This window comes from Podarcis erhardii (assembly GCF_964252035.2).
Source record: "Podarcis erhardii genome assembly, chromosome: 6".
NCBI lineage: Eukaryota > Metazoa > Chordata > Lepidosauria > Squamata > Lacertidae > Podarcis > Podarcis erhardii.
The window spans coordinates 95,008,484-95,023,900 of NC_138510.1; the positions used below are offsets into that span (position 1 = coordinate 95,008,484).

Genomic DNA, 15,417 nt, shown 5'->3' on the forward strand with positions numbered 1-15,417 from the left:
TTCCACTGGAAACATTTAAATGTTCTCAGGAAGTAAAAAATAAAAAATAAAAAAAAGGGGGGGCACACCAAGTTGCTCCATTCTTCCATTCTCCCCCTACCCCTATTAGCTCACATAAAATACAACTACAATGTTTGGACCCATGTGTTTTTTGCTTTAGGTGCATAGCCAGAATGGCAATATTATGTCCAGTGTACAGCAGTCCAGAGACTGGGTAGTTATACCCAATGGGTAAGACAGGGACAATCTTACAAAATATAGGTTTTACACACTTAGAGCTTTGTTCAAACTTGCCAAATTAAACAGAATTTGGAAGACATACTCCAACTGTTCTTGAAGGGCAGGTTTGTTTAGCACAACAGTATTACTGTGAATGAATTAAAACGGAAAGCAAAACACATTACTGTATGGTCATATTATTAGTGCATTTACCTAATAACTGCACCAAATTTGGATGCTTGATTTCCTTCATAACAGAAGCTTCTTTCAAGAATTCCTCCACTTCCATTGTATCTTCCTGAAAGTGAAAACAACTGCAATTAATTTAAATAGAAATTATGGAATAGACTTCAATGGCATTTGGCAAAAAAAGGAACACAACTGTAGAAGAGTAAGCCACAATTAAAAGGGAATGCAACTTAAAAGGAATGATTCAAGTTACTGAAAATGTTTGCTAACTTGTCACACAAAGCTTGTCACTCGATGGCCCTTGTGGTCTCTTCCAACTCTATGATTCTATGAAAGCTTTGAAGTAGGATTAGAAATGCAGGTATTTGTACAAAACATCACAAAACAAATTAAAAAGAACACACAGACTCAAAAATACAACAATTAAATCTAAAAACCAGCAGTAAAACAGAAAGCAAACCCTAACCAAAAATATTAATAAAATTATACCTGAAAGCCTAGACCAGCCTGAAATTAATCCGCTAAAAGCAGGTGTAAACAGCTAATATCTTACAGTTTGTTTAACTAGGAAGCAAGTATATTTCCCATGGAAGGGAGTTTCATGATAGCACCACCACTGAGAAGGCCCTGTCTTGTACCCATCATATGGGTGCAGGCAGACCTGCAAATAACACCATCTCTCTATTTATTTAATATACTGCATGATGCAGGCGGGTATGGGGTGTTAGGAGATGGGCAGTACCTCTGGTGGGGAACACGTAGGGAAGTTTATGCACCTTTGGTCCCCACCCTGCATTCAGCTCAACTGTGGCTCCAAGAAGCTTTCAGCATGCAACAACGGGCCACACCCCAGGAACAGCTTTGACTAGTCACTAAACCAGATGAGGGTAGCCCATGTGTCCCAAACCCTCGGTGGGTTAGGGAATTCACCTGTATACAAAAACAGGCTCTGCCAGATTGAGTGAATGAGATCAAGAGTGGGTCCGGCAGCGGTTTCTGCACATGCTGTCGAGAGAGGTGATGGGCCGATGGTGCTTGTCAACCTGGGAAGGTAGCTCATCTAGGAGAAGGAAAACCCTGAGCCTAAACATCCGTTGTCTTGCAAGGTATCTCTGGGAGAAGAAAAGGCTAAGGACCCTACACAAATCCGGAGTGGTCTCTCTAAGCGGTTGGATGGTGCCTTGTATGTCTCCTTCTGGCACCTCCTGCAACCAAGCTGGTGCCAAACGTATCGATCTGATTTCCTTTGGACCACAACACGATTTGATTTCACCCCTGGAGGGGCACTCCATTGTCTCTTGAGACAGATGGATGCCAACAGCTGCTTGATGCCAAAACTGGTTTATAAGTGACTTACAAGTATAAAAACCGATCAAACGAGGTTTAAAATATAAATACAATTCCTTAGCAACATACCTTGAGTGTTTTCACAGCAACTGTGAGATTGTATTTCTTCCATACCCCAACATACACTTCTCCATACTGTCCTCCACCAAGTTTGTGCTTCATAGTGATATCAGTCCGTTCCATCTCCCACTTATCATGGATGGGAGAGACTCCATAGACTGTGGGCTTATTGCACTTTGGTGCTGGGTAGTGCAAGGTTGTCACCAGGCCATCAGCTACTGTCGAATGATGGTGAACTAGCTCCGCCAGAGTATTGAAACGGCTTTCGGCCGTCACATACACCTGTTAAAGAGGGAATGAAGAGCTGCTATGAACCGGACAAGAAGGAAGAAGATGTGAATGTCCAGAAAGGGGCTGGGGAGGAAAACCTGGGTTTCCCCAGAAGCGTGAAATAGAAAAATGGGAAGGTAAGAAACACAAAAATCCTCTTATGAAGTATTTTCTCATTTAAGAATGATCAAAGAAATGTCCTTTAAAATGTTTTACTGTAAGATTGTTATAGTCACATCACTCCACTGCAAATCTCTCAAATACAAGATTCAAAGGCAGTTCGGTAAGCAATGGTGTCTGCTACTGTGTCTAGCTGGATTACTAAAAAAACCAATATGCTGAGGATTTGACCCTGGAAAAGTACTTTTAAAAGTTGCAGCATGAAAAGCATCTTTTAAGTATTTGGTCCAAATATGCAATGTAAGAGTCTGCCAAAAATATCGCTCCAGTAATACGGTGGGAAAGTCTTCAGGATCACAAACTTCTTATGTCTTTGTTCTCACTTGCTTCAGATTTCACTGTCTTCCACACCAAGTGAAAGAATGATGCAAAAATTGATAAAATCAAGCAGGAAGCTAACATGTGAAAGACTAAAAAAATCCTTCCATTTCCTAAGATCTATTTAGACTTTCTTAATAAGAATTACTGTAATTTACACGCCACCATCGGACCGTGTTGCCCAGAAAGCCACGTTTTAGACATTAAAAAAAAATTGCCCAGGATTTTAACTGATTTTATGTCTACATCTTTTTGTATTTTTACTGTTGCTACAATAACTGCTTTTGTTTCTGATGTTTTTGATTTGTTTTATGGTTCTCTTTTGTAGGCTCTCTTGGAAATCTAGATTAATAAAATTGTGCTTTTTAAAAAAATCTATTTTTAAAAATTTATTGCATTTATATGCCATCTTTTTCTTCCAAGGAGCTCAAGGTTGTGTACATTGTTCTCCTCCCCTCTATTTCATCCTCACAACAACCCTGTGAGGTAGGTTAGGCCCAAGGCCACCAGCCAGTGAGCTTCGCTATGGCTTCTTGAGACAACATTATAGAAATAAATTAGAGTCATTCTACTATTATCAAGGGGACGCAGGTGGCGCTGTGGGTAAAACCCCAGTGCCTAGGACTTGCTGATCATAAGGTCGGCAGTTCGAATCCCCGCGGCGGGGTGAGCTCCCGTCATTCGGTCCCAGCTCCTGCCCACCTAGCAGTTCGAAAGCACGTCAAAGTGCAAGTAGATAAATAGGTATGGCGGGAAGGCTCGCCAGCTGCAGCTCGCTGGCCACGTGACCCGGAAGTGTCTTCGGAGGGCGCCAGCTCCCGGCCTCTTGAGCGAGATGAGCGCGCAACCCTAGAGTCGGACACGACTGGCCCGTACGGGCAGGGGTACCTTTACCTTTACTATTATCAAGGCTATATTATTTCCTGGAATGGAGTATAAACAAGTTTGACTGTGCTTATCCCAGCATAGTAGTGCAGGCCACATATGACATTTGTTAACAAGCAGATCAACATTCAGCTTACTATCCAACTGCGCTGTAATTCTTTAGTTACCTTTTAGCAGGGGTGGCTAACACAGATATTGCTGTGTTAAAAACCCCATCATTCCTGACCATTGGCAATGTTGGCTGGTGCTAATGGGAGATGTGGTCCAAAGATACTTGGAGGTAAAAAGATAAAGGCAAAGGACCCCTGGACGGTCATGTCCAGTCAAAGGCAACTGTGGGGTTGCAGCGCTCATCTCACTTTCAGGTCGAGGGAGCCAGCATTTGTCGACAGACACAACAATGGCTACCCGCATCTACACACTGCTTGAGCATCCTCCAGAGCAGGAGTGGGGAACTGGTAAGGCGTTTGTCCACAGACAGCATTCTGGATCATGTGGCCAGCAGGACTAAACTGCTTCTGGTGCAAGAGGACACTGTGACAAGTGCCAGAGAGCACGGAAATGCCGTTTACCTTCCCGCTGCAGCTGTACCTATTTATCTACTTGCACTGGTGTGCTTTCAAACTGCTAGGCTGGCAGAAGATGGGACAGGCCAACAGGAGCTCACCACCGCCATGCAGATTCGAACCGCCGAACTTCCGATCGGCAAGTCCAAGAGGCTCAGTGGTTTAGACCACAGCGCCACCCACATCCCTTGTGGAGCACTGGACCTGTCCAGTGGCCAGATCCTTATCTCCACACCCACCCACCCCCCTCCATGGGACAAGTATGACAGGTGTGCCACCCTCCTCTCCATCATCTGACACCACAATGACATCAGGTGACCAGCTTTTGCCCACATGGTTTGAAATGCCTAGGCAGAAAGGATGTGCTATAGTATGGAAAGTGCTGCGCATGGATGAATGCAGGCACTGGTGATAAAGCCCCTTTCACCCAAGTCATGTATGATGACATCATCTATAATGTTGGGTGTAGGGCAGGTGAGTTGGACTAGATGAAACAGCCTCACAGGCCCAATGGGGACGTGTGGTGGGCCTATTCAGGCCTATGTGCTGAAGGTTTCCTGCTCCTTCTGTGCTCCAGGGCATGATCTGAGGAACCATGAGCATTCACATTCATACCTAACGCTGAGCTGTGGCTTAACACAGACATTCCCGGGACCCATGCATGGCGTCTGCTGTTCCTAGCTTGGAATAAGGGGGCAAGCAGAGACCTATCAACACAGCACTTACTGGGTAAGGTCTGGCATTACAGTGCAATGTATCTGTGCAAATCTTTCACTTAAAGCAATGGCAACCGGCTGTTTCAAAGTGTCTTTACTTCAAACAGCAATGAAGGCAGAACCTTTTTTATAAAAAGAATGGGTTTCCCTTGAGGATTTACCTTGCCATCCGCGGTGGTATTGATCCTGTAGTGGTAAACACGGCCCTCGTACCTGAGTGAGATGGACAGTTGCCCCGGGCTGCTCTCACTTTCCCGAACTAGGAAGCTGCCATTAATGAGGCTGCTCAGCAGATACTCAGCTGCACTGCGTGACACTGGCCCATGATACCAGGAATGCTTCTCCAGGCTGTTCACTGGGGTGATGTAGTTACTTGGAACCCAACCTTGACCATTCTTGGACCGTACTTCACTCCATTCACCGTTCTGGTTGTAGCCCAGTACGCGTAGCTTCTCACCTGAAGCACAAGAGGAGAAAATTCCAAGTGGGTCAAGTGTGATTGATCATATTTCATCTGCCCTGCCAAAAATGAGGAATGACAGAACAAAGTACTCAAGAAAGGCCACCTGCTCAGGCTAGAGACAGGAAATAAACTGGAGTCTGTCCAGCACGGCTGTGGGAGGAGCGAAAAGATTATTAACAATTTCCTGTCTTCTCAGGGGACTGGGCAGTTTAATCCTTTCTGTTGGATTTTTTTTTACCCTAACTCAGAAACGTATCTGTCCTTGTGGTTTAAACATGACTGAAGACCTCATACATATTTGTCCTTTATATAACTGGTTGTGGGCAGAAATTTGGGGATCACCAGTCTGGCACATGCGAAGGTCATCTGTGGTTCCTGCAGGCACAGCAATCCTCAAGTGATTTCTTTTTTTACATCATTTCTATACCACTTTACATTTCCAGAAAAACCCTACCTCTTTATATCTCCCCCCAAAAAAACCCCACTTCTAAGCATTTAATAGAACATTACAAAGTATGGAAGTTAAAAATTACAAATACAGATAAATGCAAAAATAGAGTGTGGCAGCTTTTCTCCCTAGCTATTTTCCTGATATGGGATTCTGAATTTTTGCATGCAGCTATCGAAGGCACAGGAGCCTTGACTGGGAAAACCAGGTGGCAGTGTCACTCCCTTAGTTCTAATTACAGATAGGTAGCCGTGTTGGTCTGCCATAGTCAAAACAAAAAATTCCTTCCAGTAGCACCTTAAAGACCAACTAAGTTAGTTCTAGGTATGAGCTTTCGTGTGCATGCACACTTCTTCAGATACACTTCTTCAGGGTATCTGAAGAAGTGTGCATGCATACGAAAGCTCATACCTAGAACTAACTTAGTTGGTCTTTAAGGTGCTACTGGAAGGAATTTTTTGTTTCCCTTAGTTCTGTTTGGCACCATTGCTTTCCAGTTATGCTTCCTTCCTCCCCTCCCTCTGGAAATAAGACAGCAGTGCAGAGCAGTTGCTTGAGCTGGGAGAGCTGGTGTTTCTGTACTCTGGTAAGTTTGCAAGGATGTTTAGGGTGGATGGAAGAGGCAGGGCAGCCTCCCCACTTGCCTCTGATGTCTGCTGGCCACACGGAACTGGAAGCAGGCACCTACTTTGCCCATGGAGGGGCTTCTCTGAATTGTGTGTGGGGTTGTTCAAGTATGCTTGTGTGTAATTGACAGGAATGCACTGTGCAGAGAGGGAGAGACAGATGTATGTGCGGTCTGTGGGGTGGGAGGCTTGTTTCTGTATGTGTGATCTGCGAGAGACAGGGAGAAATGCACTTGGACAGAGAGGGAGAGGTGTGAGAGAAAGGAGCTTGTTTGCGTGTGGTTTGTAAGTGTGCCAGAAGAAGTGTAGTGAAGCCACCTTGTATATTGTTCCTAGTGCTACAGACTCTTCTCTCTTATTGGACAGCAACAGCATCATCTCAGTCTCCATAGGAGCACCACTGTACTGCTGCCTCAGAGTCAGAACAAGATCATACATCTTTGCAATGCATCCCCTTTGGCTTACCTTTGGTGATGCTCAGTGTGTTGTCACCACTTGCTACAAAATCATAAAGTGCAACAAAAAGATTGGGGTCGCTCTCAGTGGTTCCTAAGAGGTTCTCCTTGGAGCTCCACCTGATGGCTTCATTCAGTGCCTGGGGTTCTGTGTCACAACCATAGGGGCGGTGCAGAGCCTCTGAGGAAAAAGAAAGAATATGTTTGTTTAGTATTCATATTTAAAATCCAATGACACACCGAATTTGGTCCTGATCAGCAAATGGAAACAAATATTTTTAAGTGTAACTCAGCAACAATAGCAATGCAAGAGATTTTGGTGCTTGAAGCAAAAGAATGTAAAGGGCACCTCCTCTGCTCACTAATAAGAAGCATGACTTGGTAGAAAATTATCGTGCACAAGCCCCAGGGAAATGGATAAGAGTTGGGGCCCATGGATCACATTTCTCCTGCTCTGCTGCTCTTAGTAGCACTTAAAATCCCCTGCCTGGGGCGCTTGCCTTCTTTGCCAGCTGGATAAGCTGCCTTTGCCAAATAACAAAGCTGGCACCGAAAAGCTAACTGAGCAGAGCTTCAGGCAATTGGCAAAGTAGCCACAATCTTACCTATTACGTCTCCTGAGGTCACATGACCACAAGTCCAGGTAAGACGGGAACAAAAGTGTCATTTACAGCATGCAGCCAAGCTGGTGCCAAATGTATTGCTCTGCTTCTATTTGGACCACATCAGCGAGGCAGCCCAGGACCTCCAAAGATACTGCCCAGGCTTGCACCCCAGAGAGGTCACTTTGCTGCTGCTAATGCAGCAAAAACAACACAGTCTGCAACAGTTACGAGTTACCAGTCTCTGTAGCCCCAACAAGTGCTATGATTCTCCCACAGCTTGGCTTTGCCCCCAGAGGTGCACTCCATTGTCTTTGGAGACAAACGGATGCCAACAGCAAGCATTTACAGCATACAGAAAGGGATTTAATTCAAACAGGTCAAGGTTACAACATACAATTGGCTGATTGGGAAAAAGTATGGAATGAAAATATGAATTTTACTGCATGTATGGTGTTAAAGGAGAATATTATGAAAATGGTATATAGATGGTACATTACACCCGTAAAGTTAGCAAAAATGTTCAAAACATGTAATAAGTGTTGGAAATGTAAAGAAAAAGAAGGATCATTTTTTCATATGTGGTGGGAATGTAAGAGGGTAAAGGGTTTCTGGGAATTGATATATAATGAGCTGAAAAAGATGCTTAAATATACGTTTGTAAAAAAACCAGAAGCCTTTTTGCTAGGAATAACAGGAAGAGAGATAAATAGAAGTGATTATAAACTCTTTCAGTATGCAGTAACAGCGGCAAGAATATTAATGGCCCAAAAATGGAAACAAGAGGAACTACCGACTTTGAATGAGTGGAGAATGAAACTTATGGACTACGCAGAACTGGATAAAATGACTGGAAAAATCAGATATCAGAAAGATCACAAATTCATTGAGGACTGGGGAAAGTTTACGGATTATCTGAAAACTATATGTGATGAACAGATAACGCTAGTGGGTTTTAAGGAGGTTTTGTGATAGTACAAGGTATACTGTAAAAAAGAAATAGGGATGGAAGGATAATATTAAATTGGCAATATTATATATAGAAAATGCGTGAAGATAGGAAAAATTGATGATTGATGGAGGTGCTGGTGGAAGTTCAAAAATTAGAAATTTGTAAACATGGTTGTATGGATTTATTTGTAAAAGAAAAATTTAATAAAAAATTATATATATAAAAAAATTCAAACAGGTCAAGAAGAAATTGGGGGGGACGACCTATTTATATTTCAAGAAATACTCTCCGTGATTGTATACTTTAAAAGGCAATAATCTAAGCCAACGCACTGGTTGATGAGACCATAAACACAACCTCGGAACTGTTTCATTACTGATATGCCAAGCTCCCCAAATTTCTTGCTGGGCAAAGCAAACTTCAGCTTTCTCTTTGCTTTAAGGCCTGACCCTCTTAAACCATCAAATCAAATTTCAAGTTCAAAGGGAAGTACAGCTTTGAACCAGATTAGACACAGATTTTGCCCCCAATAGCAACAGTTGATCTTTGTCAATTTGAACGAAATACAAGTACTGCAAATCCTTTAAGTAGGGATCTGTCATACTGTACAGTATGCTAAAGCCCCACCATGTACATTGGTGGGGCTAAAATAATAAAAATAAAAATAAGTAAACAAGCAGCCCCATTTGATATACATCATACTTCGGAAGTCAAATGGAATCCATTCCAGAAGTCCGTTCGACTTCCAAAATGTTCAGAAACCAAAGTGCGGCTTCTGATTCGCTGTAGGAAGCTCCTGCAGCCAATTGGAAGCTGCGGAAGCCCAGTCGCATGTTCGGCTTCCAAAAATAATTCGCAAACCGGAACACTCACTTCCAGGTTTGTTGCATTCAGGAGCCTAAACGTTCAAGAACTAAGCTGTTCAAAAACCAAGGTACAATTGTACGGCTAAATCAGGCACCACAGCAAAAATGTTGAATTGCCATGTAAGTGAAAACACTCTAAAGCAGAGATTTTCAACCTTTTTGAGTCCACGGCTTCCTTGACCAACTACATTCTTTCTGTGGCACCCCCGTGGGGCTCAGGAGCCCAGTTTTGTCACCCCTTGCCTGCAGAGCTGGCAGCCTCTTGCCCTTTTTTGAACACCCTCCCATGCGGAGTGTTCCCTCAGCCTCCTCTCCCCTCTCCTTGGGAGTCCTTTGGGCAGCCGCTGCTGCCACCCCTGATCTCTGAGCTGCCCACCTCAAAGAAAGGTGCTTCCTCAAACTGCCCCACAGGGGCCTGGGACTTGTCTGTCCATTCCCAACAGCAAGGGCTGACAGACTGGTCAGCTGGGCTCCCTCGCCTACTTGCTTGCTTACTCAGAGACTGCCTCAACTCCTGGCAACCAGCACCCTCTGACCAGCCCCAGAGGCACCATTTGCCTGCACAGCTTGTGGCCAGGGCTGCTGCAACAAACAGCTGTGCAAGCCTTGGGAGGGAGAGATGCGAGAGGGCATCAGAGGTGGGAGGGAAGGAAAGAGGGACAGAAGCCAGTGTTGCCCATGGCGCCCCTGCCCATCAATCAAGGCACCCCAGGGTGCGGCGGCACACTGGTTGAAAACCATCGCCCTCAAGTAAGAGCAGAACATGAAGGCAGACACACTCAACCAAGGTCAGGCAGCTCATTCGCGAGTTGAACATGACATTTGTTGAAGATGAACCTAATGGAAAGATTGCTCAGCAAACAGCTTCTACACCCAAGGTGCTACACTTCAATTCCTCTGGTGGTGGTAGCAGCAAAAAACAGTGGAGGGATGTGATGGATGAAGGAAGGAAGCATCAACACTGATGCAAAAGAGGCACAGAGCCAATCCCCATTCAGAGCTCCCAATATCAAGAACTAGCAAACCAGCACTGGCAAGCCTCTTATAGCCTAGTCATGTTCAGCTCTGCCATCGAAGAACACATGAAAGCAAGGTATGAAGCCCAAAAGGAACCTGGGGCAGCAGCATGCCACCTGCTGCTGCTTGTTTCAGAGTCTGAAGCAACACTCCTCACAAAAAGCCATTTCTAATCCTATGCAGCGTCATGATCAAGAATTTGAGGGAATAGAAGCGCTCAAAGCTACCATTTGAATGCATTCGTAAGAGCAGTATTCTTATAGCTGGTTTTTAGGTATTACTTTCAGGAATGTTCATGCTATCCACAAATGAGGAGCTAAGCCGCTCCCCTGCATTAATGATAATGTTAGCAAGATGCCCACATTTGCTTTCATCAGCTACAGTAAGGCAATGAAGAAATCCAACTCCCACAAAAGATTAGAGATAAAAACCAGCTGTCTGCTTACAACAGCATATCACAGTGGGGGGGAAATGCAACTCCGTCATCAGTTGCATCGCCAAGTTACATTGTTTTTTATTGTGAAAAGGCTGTGCTTTCCCCATGCTCTTCATTCTCCTCATTCTTTATGCATCCTCCAATTTGAGTCTCCAATTGGCTGGAGATTACTTCTCACCCTAACACAAACTTCAAGCAAAAGCAGCCTGTTAGCACCCCCAAATACGGGAATCTAAAAATAAAACCCCACACAGTGTTAATTCTAAGAACCAGAGCAACTTAAGTCCCCAGTTCTTACGGTGAAGTACAGTCATATGCAGTTACTGCTTTCCAAACATACCTCTCAAATCAGATAAAGTTGGTTTAGAAGCCTCCTCAGAAAACGAACACAGTGGCTCAGCATTCTCTTTGCCAAAACTGCTTGAGTGAAGAAGAACTGTCCCCAGGATCATGTTGCTTCTTACCGAAAGCCAACACACAACTGCCTAGCACAAAGCAGAATGCTTTTCCCCGGGACACAGCATGCTACACATGTGACTCCTACTAAAGAGGATAAGGGCCAACAGGAGAAAGCAGAACTGTTGGCGTGGGAGGCGACGCAAGTGAGCAAAGCATTCCTCTTTTCAGCAACTGGAAGCTTCAAGAAATGTGATGCTTTCCAACAGTTAGAAGGCAGGGAACAAACCGCAAATTGAAACGTGTCTGGAACCGACAGGCTGTAACAATGAAAGCTTATTCATTCTTAGATGACAGTTAAGATTGCTTGATGGGAAGGAATGTTTTCCACAGCATAGTTGAGCAATGCATATTAACACACACACACACACACTTTTTCCAACACGTGGACAACTACATCAGCATGCTTGACAACTATCCTTGAAGAGCCAAGATTCAGCCTCAAGTTATATTCCTAGATCAATTCTGTTGCAAAAAAATTATTTACTGATGGCGATGAGTCCAAGCAAGGAACCAGGTGATATTTTTTTGCCTTTGCAAAGGACAGACTCCTGGCCCAGCTATCCCATCCACTTGGCTTTCACAATGGATGCAAAGAATCTCATTTTATTGATAATGGGATTGGCAGTCAACAGCGGGTTGTTAAGTACCCCTTAAATCTGGTGGTGTATGGAAGTGTCTCATTCAACTAGCAGAATAGGCAAAGGAATAAATCATTCATTGCTAAAGAAGGATAGAACTTTTTTTATGTATGCCACAACAGCAGCAAGAATACTTATCGCAAAGTATTGGAAGACACAAGATCTACCCACCCAGGAAGAATGGCAGATGAAGGTGATGGAGCACATGGAACTGGCGGAAATGACTGGCAGAATCCGAGACCAGGGAGAAGAGTCAGTAGAAGAAGATTGGAAGAAATTTAAAGACTATTTACAGAAACACTGTAAAATTAAGGAATGCTAGAAGGATGCTGGAATGAAGTTATATGGTTTTAGCAGTAATGTTACAAAAGAGTATGTAAAAATGGATTGTTAACAGGTGAGAATGTAAAGTTAGAATATATTAAGATAAATTATTAAGATAAAAGCAAAAATGGAAAGGATTTGCTGAAATAACTAATTGAACTAGAATACAAAAAAGGGAGGTGTGAGGAGGTCAGGGAAACAAGTAAATGAAAGACAAGACATGGAAAGATTGACTTGTTTTTAATTGTTTTTACTTTTCTGTATTTTGTACTTTTTGTTTCTTTTCTTTCTTTTTTCTTTTCTCATTTTTGTAACTTTTTTGAAACTTTAATAAATATTTTTTTTTTAAAAAAGGAATAAATCATTCATTGCAAAAGGGAATTATTTTCCACCTGCACACCAAACTCACTTTCTCCTCTACTTCCTGGCTCTTCTTCAGGCTCAAAAGAAAAAGCTAGTGCATTAATCATATCAGTGTCAGCAAAAGAGTCAGTTACTTTTATTAGCCAAGAGGCCTGGAAAGGATGCATTTCTGAGGTTCAGCTACCTCCATCCCAGATCACCCAAGCAGATTTGTTTTTTTCTTAATTACATCTCTGTATTAAAAAATAATAATAATGTTAAGTGATGACAAGACTGGACATTGACTCTCGCCCATGCAAAATGGACGATGTGCAGAATCACAGTGGTAAGCTGTTGAAGACACTCAGACAGCAGAATTGAACAGCTGACAGCAGCAGGAAGAAAGCCTCTTCTGTAACTTGGAGCTGAAGGAAAAAATGTGTGTGCTGTAAAAGCACCTGCCACTGTCAGGGTGAACCATGAAGAGTTAGTTAGTGGCTGAGCTCCCCCACCCCCACCCTCCCCTACCATAACACAACATGAAAACTCCCCAGAGTCACAGATGGAAACCACACTCCTTTATGTAAAACTGAGAATAACTAAGTTATTGCAGGAGGTTGGACTAGACGACCCTTGGGATCCCTTCCAAATCTATGATTCTATGATGTCCATTCTTTATACCAATATTCAGAAGACAGAAAGGTTTATCAAGAAAAGATAAAACCATGGTTTTGTGGCAAAAGCGTAAGCGAGTCTGGGGATCAACACAACCCTGTCCTCCTCTGATGCAGTTTCTACATTGCTTGAACTCATAAACTGTGGTTAGAACTAGCATTAAGTATGTTTTGTTTAAAATAAGCCCACTTTAGACAACAGAACAAATTATGGTTAAGTGGAAGCTTTCAAACTCTTCCTTCTGGCTACACTTGGGGAGAAACATACAAACCCAGGACTTACCTAGGCTTATTCACATCATGCTAAATTAAAGGTGGAGAATCTCTGGCCTGCGGGACAATCTTGACCTGTCGGGGGTTCACTTTGGCCTTTAAAACACTGTATTGTTTTTAATACTTGATTGGGAGCCACCCAGAGTGGCTGGGGAAACTCAGCCAGATGGGCGGGGTATAAATAATAAATTATTATTACTATTATTATTATTAGAGGTCAATTCCCCTGAACTACACCCACCCACTCATCAGATGTCACAGGTGTTGATGGGTGGGAGAACAGGGTTAAATTCTGCATATAACTCTTACTTTGTTGTTGTGTACAATGTACTTCATCTTCTCCGTAAGTACTGAGGGCTTAAATTATTCTGTTTTTTAAGATTAACACTTTTGAGAAGCACTTTAAGGCAACCTCCACATACACATTTGCAAATCTCCCTGTGCTCCCAAGAATTTAAACGGGGACGAGGGGAGACTTGCAAAGTTGTGCACTTAGACAGGTGGGCTGCTCAGTTTTAGCCCAATATCAAAACATAGAGGCAGTCTCCATCTCTAGGCAGGATCACTCGACCTATCACAAAACTGATAGAATTGTGCTTAGAACACCCACCAGTCCATTACCTTTTAGTTTCCAAGTTCAACTCAACCTTTCCCCCCTTCTGTTTGAACAAAGTATTAATACGCTTAAAAAAAATAACATGAATGGATTCTGGGTTTTTTGTTTTTCTTTTGTGCCCAAGAAACACTAAATGTGAATAATTCTTTTTTAAAGCACCTGTAGGGACAATGATAAGCAAAAGCATTGAGAATTTAGCCTTAGCTTAGTTAGCTAGACTCCCCAGATGTTCACAACCAGCAATGAACACTTATGGGGTGGGGAGTTGCAATGAGGTTAAGCTAGCTGTGTCTCAGATTGATAAATACAGAGACACACTCTGCTTGGGTAGTAGCTACAGGGTTGCTACTCAGTCCCAAGAACAAGGGACTCTATTCACAAGCATGATACTAGCAGCTGCCACGTGTCCAAGGTAACAGAAAACCTCACAGAATGCAAAACAGAAGAATATTGGAAACACACCCCCTTATTCATTTCTGACAATCTACTCTGGTAACAAAGATGGCATTCATGCACAACTCCTTTGACTCATAAGAGGTGGGGCAGCAATGCACATAATGAAGTCACAAGGATTCAGGAAAAACATATTTTTCATAGCTAGTCATATGGGGAAGGGAGGCAATCTAGGAACTGGCATGCCTTCCAACTCTGGAATCACATATATTTTCCCCCATTTCAGAGCATGCTTAGGGGTGGTGAGAATTCTAATCCACTTTCATGACTAGGAAGCATGGCAGTTCTTCAACATTAGAATTTATTGATTTATTTCATTCATGAGTGGCTTCCTATGAAAAATCACAAAGTAATTTAAGAATAAAATCAAATCATAGATTGGTAAAGTTGGAAGGACCCTGAGGGCCATCTACCCCAACCCCCCGCAATGCAGGAATCTCAACTAGATCATACATAACAGATGGCCATCCAACCTCTGCTTAAAATTTCCAAGGAAGGAGTATCCACTACTGAGGATGTATCACTGTCAAACAGCTCTGACAGTCAGAAAGTTCTAGTCGGACTCCCCTTTCTTGTAATTTGAAGCCATTAGTTTGGGTTCAAGCCCCCAGAGCAGGAGGAAACAAGCTTGCTCCCTCCTCTATGTGACAGCCCTTGAGATATTTGAAGATGGCTCTCCTATCTCCCTCTCAGTCTCCTATTTTCCAGGGTAAACATACCAAATTTCCTCAACCGTTCTTCGTAAGGCTTGGTTTCCAGACCCTTGATCATCTTGGTTGCCCTCTTCTGCACATGTTCCAACCTGTCAATATCCTCTAATTGTGGGGCCCAGAACTGGACACATTACTCCAGGTGTGGTCTGACCAAGGCAGAATAGAGCAGAACTATTACTCCCCCTGGGACACTATATTTCTGTTGATGCAACCTAGAACAGCATTAGCTGAAGTTGTGTTTAGAGTGAATTGCTACCCTATAAACATGTCTGCTCCAAACAATGTAAAAGAAAGCACTCAGTAAAACAAA

At 43.2% G+C, this 15,417-nt stretch overlaps 1 protein-coding gene across 6 annotated transcripts in view; it reads right to left on the bottom strand.

Moving 5' to 3' along the window:
- ABL2 (ABL proto-oncogene 2, non-receptor tyrosine kinase) overlaps positions 1-15,417 on the bottom strand; it is a gene marked incomplete at its 5' end in the record, with an annotated part of 63,832 nt that overhangs the window by 20,983 nt on the left and 27,432 nt on the right. For 5 of the 6 annotated variants that reach the window (XR_014157321.1, XM_081865115.1, XM_081865114.1 and 2 more), the window contains 4 exons: positions 433-517; positions 1,825-2,097; positions 4,912-5,207; positions 6,753-6,923. Coding sequence is in view for 5 of the 6 variants with exons in the window: in XM_081865115.1 (XP_081721241.1) it covers positions 433-517; positions 1,825-2,097; positions 4,912-5,207; positions 6,753-6,923 (825 nt within the window). Of the gene's footprint in view, positions 1-432; positions 518-1,824; positions 2,098-4,911; positions 5,208-6,752; positions 6,924-10,955; positions 11,161-15,417 lie in introns of those variants that run through there. The other variant, XM_081865116.1, reaches the window with a different exon arrangement.